Consider the following 17,534-nt stretch of genomic DNA (forward strand, 5'->3'; position numbering starts at 1 on the left):
CCCCAGATATTCCAGGACATGACAAGAGCAATTCTTACATACCCCCAGATATTCCAGGACATGACAAGAGCAATTCTTACATACCCCCAGATATTTCAGGACATGACAAGAGCAATTCTTACATACCCCCAGATATTTCAGGACATGACAAGAGCAATTCTTACATACCCCCAGATATTCCAGGACATGACAAGAGCAATTCTTACATACCCCATGATATTCCAGGACATGACAAGAGCAATTCTTACATACCCCCAGATATTCCAGGACATGACAAGAGCAATTCTTACATACCCCCAGATATTTCAGGACATGACAAGAGCAATTCTTACATACCCCCAGATATTCCAGGACATGACAAGAGCAATTCTTACATACCCCCAGATATTCCAGGACATGACAAGAGCAATTCTTACATACCCCCAGATATTCCAGGACATGACAAATGCAATTCTTACATACCCCCAGATATTCCAGGACATGACAAATGCAATTCTTACATACCCCCAGATATTCCAGGACATGACAAGAGCAATTCTTACATACCTCCAGATATTCCAGGACATGACAAGAGCAATTCTTACATACCCCCAGATATTCCAGGACATGACAAGAGCAATTCTTACATACCTCCAGATATTCCAGGACATGACAAGAGCAATTCTTACATACCTCAAGATAATGCTATTTAGAGGTACAATTATGGACATATTGAGCTGTAATAAATTAAGTCAGCTACATATTTGTTTCCTATTTGTTTGTTACCTTTCTGCAAACTGCAATGGTTCACCAAGTCAGACCAGGGATTCATTCATGGCGTTACTTCACCGGTACCCAAGGCCATACAGATCCTTTAATGTAAACTGATCCAACACATGGTTTGTTCTGAAAAGGGTCCGGAATTAATTTCAAGCAAATTCATCTTTCCATTACAAATGTCAAACACGCTTTTAGTTATTTTCAATTACACACATCATTAAACAGACTAATGAGAGGAAGTGCTTGCGCAATTCAACGATTGATTCTTCAAGAGACAGAGTTTGAATGTTGTACATTAAACCTTTTTAATAACATGTATATATTTGATACATGGTCTATTTTAGCCACTTATGATAAATTAAATACTGTATTATTTTTTTGTTTAATTATTAAAATAACGCTAAAAGACTTTTAAAGCTATAACACAAAAACAACATAGATATTTTCAATGCAAGATTACTTCACAGAATGATCACAGAATTAAATTTTCATACCGGGTTAGTGAATGCAATTCAACTTTTAAAACACAATATGGAAACCAATATCGAGCAGTAATAATATCCCTGTAGTCAAAATAAGAGCATTGAAAATAAAATGATATTTCCAAAGGCATAAAATAAAATTGTATTTTGCGTCACCACATTCATCAAAACCGGACAAGTAGGGCTGTCTCTACAGTAACTTGCAGCACTTTACCTGTCCACACTAGAACACAGTCCTCCTGGAAGGGAAATAATCCAACTTATAATGACATGTTAATACAAATCAATTTTCTAGTTACATGTAGCCCAACAATGCATCCCATATTCGACCCCCACTCTGAACACATGGGAGTTTAGATGGTAGCTGAATACGACATGAAGATTTATATGGTGCTTACCAAGTACGACATGAAGGTTTAAATGGTGCTCACCAAGTATGACATGAAGGTTTATATGGTGCTCACCAAGTACGACATGAAGGTTTAAATGGTGCTCACCAAGTACGACATGAAGGTTTAAATGGTGCTCACCAAGTACGACATGAAGGTTTAAATGGTGCTTACCAAGTACGACATGAAGGTTTAAATGGTGCTCACCAAGTACGACATGAAGGTTTAAATGGTGCTCACCAAGTACGACATGAAGGTTTAAATGGTGCTCACCAAGTACGACATGAAGGTTTAAATGGTGTTCACAAAGCAGGATATGTGAGTTTAGATGAGTTTAGATGGCAGTCCCCAAGCAGGATGTGTGAGTTAAGATGGCAGTCACCAAGCAGGATATGTGAGTTTAGATGGCAGTCACCAAGCAGGATGTGTGAGTTTAGATGGCAGTCACCAAGTAGGATGTGTGAGTTTAGATGGCAGTCCTCAAGCAGGATGTGTGAGTTTAGATAGCAGTCATCAAGCAGGATGTGTGAGTTTAGATGGCAGTCACAAAGCAAGATGTGTGAGTTGAGATGGCGGTCACCAAGCACGATGTGTGAGTTTAGATGGCAGTCACCAAGCAGTATGTGTGAGTTAAGATGGCGGTCACCAAGCAGGATGTGTGAGTTTAGATGGCAGTCACCAAGCAGGATGTGTGAGTTTAGATGGCGGTCAATAAGCAGGATATGTGAATTTATATGGCAGTCATCAAGTAGGATGTGTGAAATTAGATGGCAGTCCTCAAGCAGGATATGTGAGTTAAGATGGCGGTCACCAAGCAGGATGTGTGAGTTTAGATGGCAGTCACCAAGCAGGATGTGTGAGTTTAGATGGCAGTCACCAAGCAGGATGTGTGAGTTTAGATGGCAGTCCTCAAGCAGGATGTGTGAGTTTAGATGGCAGTCATCAAGCAGGATGTGTGAGTTTAGATGGCAGTCACAAAGCAAGATGTGTGAGTTGAGATGGCGGTCACCAAGCACGATGTGTGAGTTTAGATGGCAGTCACCAAGCAGTATGTGTGAGTTAAGATGGCGGTCACCAAGCAGGATGTGTGAGTTTAGATGGCAGTCACCAAGCAGGATGTGTGAGTTTAGATGGCGGTCAATAAGCAGGATATGTGAATTTATATGGCAGTCATCAAGTAGGATGTGTGAAATTAGATGGCAGTCCTCAAGCAGGATATGTGAGTTAAGATGGCGGTCACCAAGCAGGATGTGTGAGTTTAGATGGCAGTCACCAAGCAGGATGTGTGAGTTGAGATGGCGGTCACCAAGCAGGATGTGTGAATTTAGATGGCAGTCACCAAGCAGGATGTGTGAGTTTATATGGCAGTTACCAAGCAGGATTTGTGAGTTTAGATGGCAGTCACCAAGCAGTATGCATGAGTGTAGATGGCATTCACCAAACAGGATGTGTGAGTTTAGATGGCAGTCACCAAGCAGGATGTGCGAGTTTAGATGGCGGTCACCAAGCAGGATCTGTGAGTTTTGATGGCAGTCCTCAAGCAGGATCTGTGAGTTTAGACACCAAGCAGGATGTGTGAGTTTAGATTGCGGTCCTAAAGCAGGATGTGTGAATTTAGATGGTGGTAACTAGAGGATGTGTGAGTTTAGATGGCAGTCACCAAGCAGGATGTGTGAGGTTTGATGGCAGTCCTCAAGCAGGATGTGTGAGTTTAGATGGCAGTCACCGAGCAGGATGTTTGAGTTTAGATTGCAGTCACCAAACAGGATGTGTGAGTTTAGACACCAAGCAGGATGTGTGAGTTTAGATGGTGGTCCTAAAAACAGAATGTGTGAATTTAGATGGTGGTCACTGAAGAGGATGTGTGAGTTTAGATTGCAGTCATGAAGCAGGATTTGTGAGGTTAGATGGCAGTCCTCAAGCAGGATGTGTGAGTTTAGATGGCAGTAAACATAGCAGTCTCCAAGCAGGATGTGTGAGTTTAGATGGCAGTAAACATAGCAGTCTCCAAGCAGGATGTGTGAGTTTAGATGGCAGTCACCAAGCAGGATGTGTGAGTTTAGATTGCAGTCACCAAGCAGGATGTGTGAGTTTAGATAGCAGTCACCGAGCAGGATGTGTGAGTTTAGATAGCAGTCATCAAGCAGGATGTGTGAGTTTAGATGGCAGTCACCGAGCAGGATGTGTGAGTTTAGATTGCAGTCACCGAGCAGGATGTGTGAGTTTAGATGGCAGTCACCGAGCAGGATATGTGAGTTTAGATTGCAGCCACCAAGTACGATGTGTGAGTTTAGATGGCAGTCACCGAGCAGGATATGTGAGTTCAGATGGCAGTCACCGAGCAAGATGTGTGAGTTTAGATGGCAGTCACTAAGCAGGATGTGTGAGTTTAGATGGCTGTCACTAAGCAGGGTGTGAGTTTAGATGGCTGTCACTAAGCAGGGTGTGAGTTTAGATGGTAGTCACCAAGCAGGATGTGTGACCTTGATAGTAGTTCACCAAGCAGGATGTGTGAGTTAAGATGGTGGTCACTAAGCAGGATGTGAGTTTAAATCTCTCCCTCTCCCTCTCCCTCTCCCTCTCCCTCTCCTCTCCTCTCCTCTCCTCTCCTCTCCTCTCCTCTCCTCTCCTCTCCTCTCCTCTCCTCTCCTCTCCTCTCCTCTCCTCTCCTCTCCTCTCCTCTCCTCTCCTCTCTCTCATCTCATCTCATCTCATCTCTCTCTCTCTCTCATCTCTCTCTCTCATCTCTCTCTCTCTCTCTCTCTCTCTCATCTCTCATCTCTCTCTCTATCTCTCATCTCTCTCTCTCTCTCTCCATCTCTCTCTCTCCATCTCTCTCTCTCTCTCTCCATCTCCATCTCCCTCTCCCTCTCTCTCTCTCTCTCTCTAAACTTCATACTGTTTTGTACCACTTATTTTGAAAGATTCAACATCATTAAATCTTACCATTAGTATATGTATTCATTGTATAAATTTGTAGCCTGGAGCATTCACTGCAATATCAATAACAAAGAACAGTTTTCTTACATTATTGGTGCAGCTATATTGCCTCATTTTGGACACTTACATACATTTGGATACATGTCCTTAGCACTGATTATTATATTTATACCAAGTCCTTACCATTCCATGGCAGATCAGCATAGTTGGTCAACAATCCCTGGAGCAGAAATATCATACTTAATTAAGGTGAATCTGGCAAGGCAATATAACTCATTAATGGTATTTATTAAAAGTGTATCAAAATTAATTATATAAGGATAATAAAACAATTGACATCTCTATCTGTCATCGGTCTATTTCACCTGCAAATCAAATGAATGCCATTAAAAGGTGTAAGTTATTGATGAATTGCCAAGATAAAGATCTGCTGTGCCACCTATACAGGCCCTGAGGAGCCCCAGTGTTATTGGTCTTGTCATATGAATTACTGGTTATAAGTAATATAGATAACGTTCCACAATAAAATAATAATGACTTTACTGTCAGGGCATCAAGGCAGATAATTTATTTTAAAAGGCAATAGAATAGTTTTATTTCACCTCATTTTTATACACTAGTAGACATTGTTGAATAATTTATGTGCAAACTGCCATAGTTGCACAGGCATTTTTCAAGTCTTGTGGAAATAATTCCCACTCACATGATCAAAAAGTCAAGGTTAGAGTATACCTTTTGTACTGGTGTCTACATACAGGAGGCCATGAGGATATCTATGGAGCACTTCAAAATCACATGATCTCATCCGGGTCTGAGGGTCCTGGGTTCAATCCTTGTTTGAAGCATCATCAAACAATGCTTGCTCTATTAGTACTGGTCATTACCCAGGAGTGATTATTACCCTGCAATGTGCAATGGTTTCAGAACATATGTACATTCTAAAGTTGACTTCAAAAATGAATAATATTAGGATAATGTTCGTAAATGAAATTTTCCAAGCTCTTTCATTTTGTTCTGTTATTCTTTATTTTGTTTCTTTGCCTGCTTATTTCAGTTCATGCAGTTGAGGTAAATAAAGGTTAAAGTTTTTAATTGTGACGTAGACTTCCCGACACTTAAAAGTAGCGTCACCTCTCCTGACAATCAGCCTAAACCTGCAAGAAACCTACCGCTAGATTACCCCACCCAGTGAACTCGCTGGACACAATGAGATCAAACAAAGCTTTATCTACCACAGCTATCATAATTCACAATTTATTAGAATAAATATTGCTTTGTTCAAGGACCTGGACTCTATAGTTGTTTACTGAAGAACTCTTGATATATTGTTAACTCTGTGGGTTTTCAATAACTTCTTAATAAATATTAACTGTTGGAATAATTCTTGAAGAAGGATACAAATAAAAAAATAATAATAAAAAAATGTGTGCTTCAATACATTTTTGGATATTAATTTAGTTTGGAGTTTAGTAGGTGTTTTTTCTAGTTTTACAGCAGTCTGTCTATTACCTAAGGGGACCTTGGTTTGAGTCCCACGAGAAGTGGCCAGAGTACAGACGCTTCGTAATCCAACAAGGGAGATAAGAAAAATTATATCTCCTACTTGCATTAGAAGAGTTACTTTTCTCGACATGGCATTCAAATTAAGACACATATCTTCTGGTCAATAGTATTGGGAAATGTAAATAAGCTTTGAATTTCTCAAATTGTTCTCAAATATGGACCAAGGCAATTTTATTTAATAAATACCTTGTCAAGCCCGCACAATAAATCTTGCAGTAAAATTTGAAGAACTGATCTAGATAAGTCACTCTTTTAATCCCCTGGCAAACTTGAGATCCCTTATGAAAAACATCACCTCAAAGGCCGGCTGGGCCAAGTTATCTGTAAAGTAAGGAGATGGTACTCAATCATTCAAGAACAAGCAAATAATAGCCAATTCATTTTGATGTTGTGACTTCTGCATACTTAAGTTGGTGCTTCAGCTATCATATTTGACAAATAAGCAGGTTTTAATTTAACTTGAATTTATTTCAAGATTTTACATGTTTCTATCGAAGGTATACATGAATTGTATCCAAATGATGATGCAAGCTGGAGAAGTGATATAAACACAGAGTGGTACCACTTCTGAGAAGTCCCAAGATCACAGATATTTTCTTCAAATACGAGAATGTGAATTACTGAATAGAAAAAAAACATTTGAGAAAAAAAAACACACACATACTCCTGTTGAGGAGGTAAATAACCTTAGATATGCCACCCTGATGTTGAATCGTAAAAAAACATTTAATATTGTTCCGGCATGACTTGTGTATAAGAGAATTCAGGACTCAGTGAAAAAATTAAGTAGTATTCTGGGACTTTTTATGAAAAATCGGCATAAACAATCATTGGTTTTTCACTCAAAAAATCCTTTCACTCAAGAGAACAAAACATTTGAAAATCGAAAAACAATATATATGAAAGTAGCTAGATAAATCAGTCTTTTTTTCTTTCCACAGTAAATAAATATTGGCCACTTTAAAAACAAAACTATTCTAATTATTATATTTAAGGATTAAGTGTATTTTTTGCATAAATGCAGTATTGAGGCACACAAGCAAATTTGATGAAGCGCGCCATCACAGACCGTGGTTTATAGGTCTGTGGCGCCATGAATACAAACCAATCATAAAATGCTGACATGAATCTTAACACAATACTTATGTTTTACACTTGCTGCGCTCCCAAATTAGTGCATGCGCCTGATTTTGTCATTTCCTATTGTGACATAAAATTAATTATCAATAACTTTGTGTTATTTTTGTTGAATAGCAGTCCTACAAGAAGGAGTTAAAAGTATTTTAAACAGTTTTTGATGTGTGCTCTTTCTGATGGAATTGTTTAAATAGTGAATTAAGGTAGTCCGAACCTTTCAGACTCCGCTTCGCTCATACAGCCCCAGTCTGGTCTAGGACTGAGGCTCTCTGAAACCCAACTCATTCAAGTCTGTATTCTGGATTTCCTGGTAATTTCAGTATATTTATCATCAAAACATCTTTAATGGAAATATAAATATTCAACAGTTGTTTTCTAGTTTTATAGTAGTCTGTATACTCCCTAAGGGGACCTGGGTTCGAGTCCCACCAGGAGTGGCCGGAGTACTGATGCTCCATAATCAAACAAGGGAGATAAGACAATTTATATCTTCTTCCTGCCTCAAAAGAGTTACTTTCCTTGGCATGGCATTTAAATTTTGATACTTGTCTTCTGGTCAAGTATGGGGATATGTAAATAAGCTTTGAACTTCTAATTGTTCAAATAAGGACCAAGGCATTTTTATTAAATAAATACCTTGTCAAGCCTGCACAATAAATCTTGCAGTCAAATTTGAAGAACTGATCTGGATAAGACGATTTTGGCAAACTTGAGCCTTTATGAAAAACATCTCATCAAAGACTGCCAGGGTGTATCTGTGAAGTAAGAAGTCGGTACTCAATCATTGAAAAACAAGCAAATAATAGCCAATTCATTTTGGCTTTCCTGATAATTTAAGAATATTTATCATCAAAAATATCTTTAATAGAAAGATAAATATTGATTATAAATTATGCATTCTATTGGTTTAAAGAGTTTTAACAATAAAATAATAATGATAAAAATTTGAGCCCTTTTCTGTCCAAAAACCATACATATGTAATTAACCGGTTGCTAAGTCATGGAAATTAATCTGGGGAGTGTTGGGAATCAGACTTTACAATTGTTTACTGAAAACTGATCAATAATAAATTATCCTGGTGTACTTTTTTTTGATGGTGAGAATATTTTGCCAGTGCTGAAAAATAAGTAATAATGTCTTAGTTTTTGTAAAAATTAACAAATGGAGACCAGAAAGGCAATCTGGGGCAAGGTTCCTTTAAGCCATGTTGTCGTTATTTTATCTTAAAGCTGCACTCTCACAGATATATACTATTTGTACAACTTTTTTTATTTTTTGTCTTGGAAAGAGAAAATTTTTGTGTAAATATCTGCAAACCAATGATATAAGATTGCTGACAAAAAACTCATCATAGATTTTTATATTTCCGTTCGAAAATTATTGCTTTATGGCTTACTAACGGTTTCAGAAAAATGCATAAAACATCATTTTTTGAACTGAAATATAAAAATCTGCGATCTAATATTTTGTCAGCACTCAATCATGGATTTTCGAAAAAAATGGCTTGTTCCCAGACAAAAAATAAAAAAAGTTGTCAAAACGTTCAATCTGTGAGAGTGGAGCATTTTGGTGTAATTTATGCATTATTTCTCTACAATATGGACATGTATAAGACCACACAAATACCCCCAAAATCCTCCCTACATCCTCGGATCTGCTAGTGGATAGATGGATAGTATTGACTCTGAACATGTAAAAATGGTAACGGTGGGAGCGCGAAAACAGTTATTTAAAATTTGTTTACGAGGGATTGGTGACTGTGAAAAGGTTGGTTACCCTAAGTTACATCCCCTTAAACGTCAATTCTTGGAGCCGCCCCTGCAGTGAACGTAAAATTAAAAAAAGTTTAATTTAACCACAAGTTACATGTACAAGTCCGTGATCCTGTCTCTAATAGCAATGATGGTACAATCGACAAAAAAAACATGATTGAAGTCATTATGCAGCATTCCATCCACAAAGTAATAATTATGCAGTATAAAAATGTGTACCTGATACCGGTAGCTAGTCATGTACGGGATTCGTGTGACGTCGAAAGCACGTGGTCTTTTCATGTGACACCGAGAGCCCGAAGTCTTTTGATGAACAAGGTCAGTATCCGACCCGTCAGTATCCGACTTACACACCGCTATTAAACAGGATGTTTTCATTTTTTTAATACACGTCTAATAAAAAGGTTGAGAATATTAATCTTGGTAGCGAGACATATCGGCCCCTTACCAAATCGGCCTCCTACCAAATCGTCCCCTGAGATATTACGGCACTGCCGGTCCAGACCACATATTATCCACCTTCCTCATGAAGTGCGAGCTCGAACTAGCCCAAATCTTAGACATCATTTTCAACTCCACTCTCAGCCAAGGCATTGTACATGAAGATAGACGGTTGCACATCAAGGTCCTGCGAATTAAAGGCTAGTATCGCTCACAAGTATAACTGCAAGAACACTGTATCGTCAGTCATTCATTAAAACACGTGGACACCCACAACATTTTAACTGATAGCTAGCATGGGTTTATGGCCAGGCGTCTGAAACACAGATCTTCTCCTTCCTACATGACGTTTCCGAATCGCTGGACAGAATCCGGGTCAACCCGGCCCAATTACCTTTTCGGCCTCTAAACGCCAGCTCCACCACTTATCGGTGGTGCAAAGAAAATGAACTGTCGACACTTCCGTGGTGCAGCAGTGCCCTATGTTTACTTGTACACACGTGAATATGATTTATATTTTATTTGATAATTTTATTAAACGAACATATTCGACAATCGGTTTAAGAACACTTTTGCTGCAGGCTGGCTACGGTTTCGTTTTAATTTTGTGCAAATTATGAGCTTATTATGGTCGGTATAATATAAGGAATATAACGCACGACTTAGGGCCATATGGCATTGTAAGGACCGGCAAGTCAGCCCCTGACGCCTCGGTCCATATCATGACACCTTCGTTGGCTGACTGGTCGCTCCTTAATATGTCATATTGCCCTCAGTGGTATTTATATGTTTCTTAAATATAGAAGACGACATCGATGTTGTATACATGTTATTTCTTCAAGAGACAAAATGGACTCAGAAAGAAAGAGAAATACGATGTTTTAAAATATTTATTTCCTAACTGATTTTTACTATGAAATCAACCACGTCACATAATAAACACATAACAATTATGGGTGATCTCAACTCCAAAACGTTCATCACATTCTGACGCCATAAATCCCTCCAACCGTTTGGAGGAAATGATATGTCTTCATGATTCCGTCAATGTACTGGTCCCAACATTCAGTGAAGGTCTTGTCGAGCTGCGTCGATCTCATGGAGTTTCCTCGTTCCAAGTCACCGCCATCGACAGCAAACTTTGAATTCATGCGGTGATGCCACCTATAGTTTAATATATTTGTAAATGTTTGACACAAAATCGAACCTTTTTACATAAAATTATATATATTCAGTAAAGATGTATTTAACATTGTAAAGCTTGTCATGATATCTTCATGACTAAGTGGATACATTGGTATCGCCTCGGGTAACAGGATTTCCCTCATGTTGACAATATGTACTGTCACACTGGAAGCCATGCAATATCTTTTTTATTATACCGAACACAGTCACATTTATATACATATATAACGATTTTTTACCATAGCACAACTTAAGTTAAATCAATTTATTCTGTAATTATTGTTTGTTTACATTAGCTGTCATTTTGTTGCAAATGTCGTTTAGAAATAATGCAAACACCGGTTGTAACCAGATTTACAACACATTTTAATAAGCGCTTACTACCTCAGACTTGGGAAACAAAAAAATGCCTATTTTTAGACGCGCAAGCTTGTGACAGTATCATATCAACCGGTCAAAACGGTACTGTCAGTGTGTGACAGTACGAAATTGCCCATGATTGGTATATGAGAAATTAACATGGGCAGGTCACGTGAGGTATAATAATATACATTATAACATTGTGTATCTTACCGTCAACGTCTTTGTTGGTTCTGTTGTTGAGAACACGCTATTGTTCAGCTACTGCCGCGTGACATAATCCACAAGTTGCTCGGTCGCAGCGGATTGTCGTCTTCGTTCGAAGTGCTTCCACCAACCCGCCTTCGCTGGACCAAGGTATCCACTTAGTCATGGTCATTCTAGTCTTATCGATAGCCTTCGACCGCGTTCCATACCGTTGGCTGCTTCAGAAAATCCACCACTACTGTGTACAGGGTAACACACACAAGTGGGTTGAATCTTTTCTCCTCAAACGCATTCAACAAGTAGTCGCCGAAGGGAAATCTTTAGAAACGGTCCCAGTCATCAGCGGTGTGCCGCATGGGTCAGTCCTTGGGTCATGCTTATACAGTGGAAACTCACTAAACCGGAATCCTCGGGATACCGGACTTTTTCAGAGTCCCGGTTTTCCCCTTCTATTTTCAATGTAAAAAAATCCCTACAAAACCGGAAACCCGGAATTCCGGATACCGGACAAAAAATCGAGAAAATTTGTTAGTTGTCAACGTAATTTTACCTCACAAAACCGGACGTTTATTTGTTATTATAACATGTCAAAATAATTTTGTGTATTAGGAATTCGCGAATCGCATGTCACTTTGCATTCGGAACTCCTCGGCCATTTTTTCAAAAACAACCTCGGATGTATGCCGGTACATCTGTTGAAGTAGTCCGTATTTTTTTGAATAAAAGCATTAATTAAATCTAGTGTTTAAGAGTTGTATTCATTGCTCTCAGTTTAAATTGATTGCCAGTGAAGTGTATTATTGCAAACATAATTACGATTCCCAAGAGTTAAGTCATAAATTTTAACTACTAAATAAGATTACTACGCGATCTATTTGCAGCGGACTTAAACGTACCACTTTTTAAGTATGTAAACCGTCCATATACATCCGAGGTTGTTTTTGAAAAAATGGCCGAGGAGCTCCGAATGGTCACTTTGTTTTGACAGGCGGTGCATCGTTAAATATTACACCTGTGATTGTTGTGTTACCTCGATAATCGATAATGATGATTGCGCTGTGGATTGACTGTCGCGCGATAATCAAACTTGTGAAAAGAAAATTGATTATTAATTTGTTTGTTGCAGAAAATAAAGAACTAGAAACGGTTATTTAGTGATCATTTTGGAGGGTTGTTTTATCTTAAGACTTCTATGATTGAATCAAATTAGAGCGGTGCGTTAATTAAACTATCAAACATACTAAACAAGCATTAAATAACGCCAGTTGTTTTATTTCAAGACTTGGAAAAGAGATGATTATAAAAACGCAGAAATGTTAAATTATGCTTAGCACTTTTGCAAGTGCTTTAATCATGTCTCAACCTCCGTCTAAACGTCGGAGAATTGAACTGTCCCTAGAGGACAAAAGCCTTTAAATGTTAACTCAGTTAATATTTTGAGTAAACTTAATCCGTACATCAAATCCTCACTAAACCGGAATCCTTACTTAACCGGAAATTTTGCTCAGTCCGGACCTCGTCCGGTTTAGTGAGTTTCCACTGTACCTGATGTTCATTAACGACCTCTCGGAAAATCTCACATCCAACTTTAGACTGATGATACCATTGTCTGCCGTCAGATACATACAGCGGAATACCAGTTCCATCTCTAAAATGACTTGACCAAGCTAGCGGAATGGGAAGGTAATTTTATTATTTTTTTGGACATTTTCGTTTATTCAAACAGTAGGTACAAACGACATACACAAAATATGCAAAGTAACATTCATATATACGTATTCTACTGTATCATTTTAAAAACCCTGTACAAAATCAATGATTTCAAAGTAAGGAAAAAAGGAAAGAAAAAAATAGACATGCAAGTATATCACATATTGTCAATTATTATTATAGTTATTTTAGTATAATTTTATCGAAAAAGTAGTTACAATAGAAAACGTTCTACAACTGTCCAATCACTTTTTTTCTTATCTGATAATGTTGTGCTATTATAAATATCCAGAGACAGTCTTAGGCGATTAATAAACCCTGGCACTGTTGGAACTATTTTTTTCTTTTACACAAAAATGTGATTTTTTTTTAAATTCTAGGAAGAATAAGTCAAACTTATTGTTGCTATTAATAAGTTGTTATTTCCAGACCCTAACAAAACAAACATACTATCTATGACAATATTTGGATCAATGAAATACACTTTTTGTAAAATATGTTGTTGCAAAAGCTGTATCTTATTACAATCCCCAAAAAGATGAAGGAGAGTTTCTTCACAGCGTTCACAAAAAGAACATAGCTTATCATCAACTAATTTCATTTTATAAAGCAACGATTTTGTTTGTTGTATTCTGTGAATTATTCTTGTTTGTAATCATTGCATATACGAGTCTCTTGTGCAATAGAATACATAGCTATATGCAACTTTCCATTTTATATTGATATTTTCATATAACAACACCCACTTTTGTTGACTAGTTGGTGTATCAGTGTTTTTAATAAACGTTTTGTAAAGAAATCTATTTAGGTCATGTTTTACTAAAATAGGATATAAATAACAATTTATACATGGGTTTTTACAAAGAGCAATGTCAATGTCTCTTAAACCAATGATATTTTGTTTCATATATGAATCTATTGCAGATTTGAGCCCATTGTAAAGTAAACAGTTCATTTTTTGGCCAACAATCAATTCTTAAGCACTGAGACTATACATTTTACCATTTAAATCGAGTAAGTCTTTTACATAGTGTAACCCCTTATTATATAAGGCAGGTATAAATACATAGTTTCCCTTTTTAAAGTTATGGTTATAGAATAAAGGCATATGCAAAAACTGCTTTACTTTGTCTACACATATTTTATCTATATGTAGCATATATGCTTTTATTACATCTTTCCATAAATTATTTGACAATTTTTGGCAAATATTTTGACAAAACATTTTACCACAATTAGACATCTTAACCACATAAAAAAACTGGCTATCACTTTGAAACATTTACTTTCATTATGTACTATATAGTTTTTAAGCCATTTTATTTTCAAACTATACATATAACTCACAACATCTATCATATTCATACCACCTTCTGTAAAATCTTTCACAAACACTGTGCTTTTTATTTTAGGTTTTCCATCCCATACAAACTCAGAGAATAAATCATTGAGTTGTTTCATAAAAACGTTTGATGGATTTGGTAAGCTGATAAATAAATGTGTAAACAGTGGTAATACAATTGACTTTACGACAGTAAGTCTCCCTATAGGTGTTAATTTCCTTCTTTTCCAATATCGAATGCTATTCTTCACTTTCAACAGTTTCTCATCAAAGTTTAGTTCACACATTTTATTAAGATCTACATCAAAATGTACACCAAGTAGTTTAAATCTAGTTTCATCCCATGACAATTTGAATTTTGTTTTAATGGATCTGGCAGAATATTTTAGTGTTCCAATCCAAACTAACTTCGTCTTATCAAAATTTACTTTTAAACCTGATAATTGTGAAAATCTATATAACTACTCTTTGACAGTTTTTACTGTTTTCTCTGTACCATCTATTAATAAAGATGTATCATCTGCAAATTGTGAAATCTTATATTCCTCCCCATCGATACATATACCTGTTATATCTTTACAATATCTTATCTTAATAGAATTTTGCACATAAAATAAATAAATATGGAGAAATTGGATCTCCCTGTCTACATCCTCTACCTATCTTCAAAAATATGACAAGTATCCATTTAATTGAACAGCCACCTCAGTATTATATAAAAAAACATTCTAATCCACCTTTTAAACGTATCACCAAACTTAAATAATGCTAAGGCGTTCTCGATAAAATCAAACGATATAGAATCAAACGCCTTTTCAAAATCAATCCGCATAATGAGACCAGGAATTTTCTTATCATCACACAATTTCATTACATCATACAATAATCTAGTGTTTTCACTAATATTCCGACCTTTGACAAATCCAGTTTGGTATTTAGAAACTAAAACATCCAATACACTTTTCAATCTGTTTGCTATGCTACCTGAAGCTATCTTGTAAATGCCGTTAAGCAAAGTAATAGGTCTCCAATTTTTCAAGAATTGTTTAGGTTTATTTTCCTTTGGTATACACACAATCGTACCCAATTTTATATTTCTAGAAAACAAATTACACTTAAAGGCATGGTTTATTGCTCTAACAACACTTTCCAAAACATTTTGTACAAATTTACTCTGAATCCATCACATCCTGGATTTTTATCATTTTTCATATGTTTTAAAGTACATGATACTTCATCATATGTCAGAAGGCCTTCTAAGGAGCTTATCTGATGTTTGTTTACTACATTATATCCCCATTATCTAGTTCTTCTTGTAGATCAAGATCAACAGATTCCCTTTCACTGTAAAGATTTTCATAAAATTTGTAAAACTCTTTCAAAATTTCATCTTGTTCATATATAAAAGTGCCATCGTCTCTTTCAATAAATGGGATATGTTTATCAGCAATAGTTTTCTTTTCTAAGTTGCATCTGATTACAAAGCCTTTAAGCTTACTACGTCTTAATTCATTTAACTCAGTCTCTAAAATTATTAACTGTTCTTTATTATTTTCTGTAATATTACTTTGTAATTTTAAAATATCATTTAGCAATATTTGTTCTTGTTTATTTCTTTTTTAGACTTGTAACTGGCAAAAGATATAGATTTACCTCTAATTTCCATGAGCAAAGTTTCTAAAAATAATTCATCATTAATTACATATTGTATTTCTGATCTATCCATTTCTACCACAAAACCACTATCATATACAGGAATACAATATGGTAAAATAACATCATCAATCTTTCTTTTTATACATTCTAAATATTCGATTTCTAATAAAAGTGAGTTATTAAATTTCCATAGTCCTTTACCATGTTTGGTTAAAGAAAAGCATAATTCTAAAGCAATAATTGAATGATCTGATTTGTAACAAATATCTGTTTCACATTTCCTCACAATATTTATCATATTATTTGATATCAAAAATAAGTCAAGTCTACCCTGCTGAAAAGGGTTTAGTCTTCTCCAAGTTTAGGTTCTTTTCTCTCCATGTAGTTTTCTATATGGATCTAGTATTTGTTTTTCAGAAATAATATTAACAATCTGTTCCTGACTTTAACATTATTGTTTATTGTTTTATAGTTTACATAGTCTAAATCTGGATTTAGCACTAAGTTATAGTCTCCACAAATAATAAACCTATCAATATTACTCAATATATCTATTTTATTAAATCATACTAACAAAATCTGGACAATCTGTGTTTGGTGCGTATATATTAGCTAACAGAAAAGACATATCATTATACAATAATTCTAACAAGAGATAATTCCCATTATTGTCCTTAACTACACTGTTAATTTTAATGTCTAAATTATTTCGAAATAATATAGCAACTCCCCTAGCATTTGTTTTCCCATGGCTTTAAAAACATTCTCCATTCCATTCTGAATACATGTATATTGATTTCTCAAGTTCATAAATAAAATGAGTTTCTTGAACACAGACAATATCAAACTTTTTTTCTCTAAGTAAATTAAATATGTCAAGGCGCTTTTTTGTATTATTCAACCCCCTACAGTTGTAAGAACATATGTATAAATTAGGAAGGTAAATTGGGCATGTAAATTCCACCGGAAAAAATGCAGTTACCTTAGGATTATCCGTGCCAGAAAACCAAAAAACTTTCAAAAACTAGCAGAAGAAACCTCAACGAAATACATTGGCGTCGACATCCAATCAAATATGTCGTGGGGCAATCATATTGACTGTAAAACTAAGAAAGCAAATAGAATGCTGGAATTCATGAAACGGAACTTAACTAAGATCAGCGTCCACAGACACTTAGACCACAGCTATCATCATGGTATGGTCGAATCTCGAATATTGTGCCTGAGCGTGGAACAGCGTGGAACCCTAGTCTAAAATAATAGACGTTCAATACGGGATTCTTCTAATCTCTAAATACGAGAAGGATTTGCCACATACAAAAATCCGTCCACATACAATTATTTGGACTACGTGGAACCCTACTAGAAGAAATAGGAGGATAATATCGAGATGGTCTAATCTAAATCCCTTGCTGGGAGATACTTAAATTGAATAAATTCAGAGGGTTCAAACTGCAATTACTGAAAATCCACCATGAAGTAACAGCATCAAACTACCTTACTAAACTGTTAACATCCACGTTCAGTTCAACCTCTACCAACCATCTTCGGGTCAATTTAGGTTCGCTTTCTTCCCGAGGTCAATACGGT

The 17,534-nt window shown here is 36.2% G+C and overlaps 1 protein-coding gene across 1 annotated transcript; it reads right to left on the reverse strand.

Moving 5' to 3' along the window:
* Nucleotides 1–1,932: 1,932 nt before the first annotated feature.
* Nucleotides 1,933–4,761, reverse strand: LOC128223541 (uncharacterized). Its single transcript, XM_052932818.1, has 3 exons — nt 4,754–4,761; nt 3,357–4,033; nt 1,933–3,224 (listed from the first exon to the last, which is right to left on the reverse strand). The coding sequence occupies exons 1-3, from the start codon at nt 4,759–4,761 to the stop codon at nt 1,933–1,935; spliced, it is 1,977 nt and encodes a 658-aa protein (XP_052788778.1).
* Between the last annotated feature and the right edge of the window lie 12,773 nt (nt 4,762–17,534).

This window comes from Mya arenaria, chromosome 17 (assembly GCF_026914265.1).
Source record: "Mya arenaria isolate MELC-2E11 chromosome 17, ASM2691426v1".
Classification (NCBI taxonomy): Eukaryota; Metazoa; Mollusca; class Bivalvia; order Myida; family Myidae; genus Mya; species Mya arenaria.

Coding starts and splice junctions, on each gene's coding strand:
- LOC128223541 (XM_052932818.1), bottom strand. Junction 3,225..3,356: donor AAACTCAAACATCCTGCTCG/GTGACTGCCATC, acceptor ATCCTGCTTTAG/GACCGCAATCTAAACTCACA.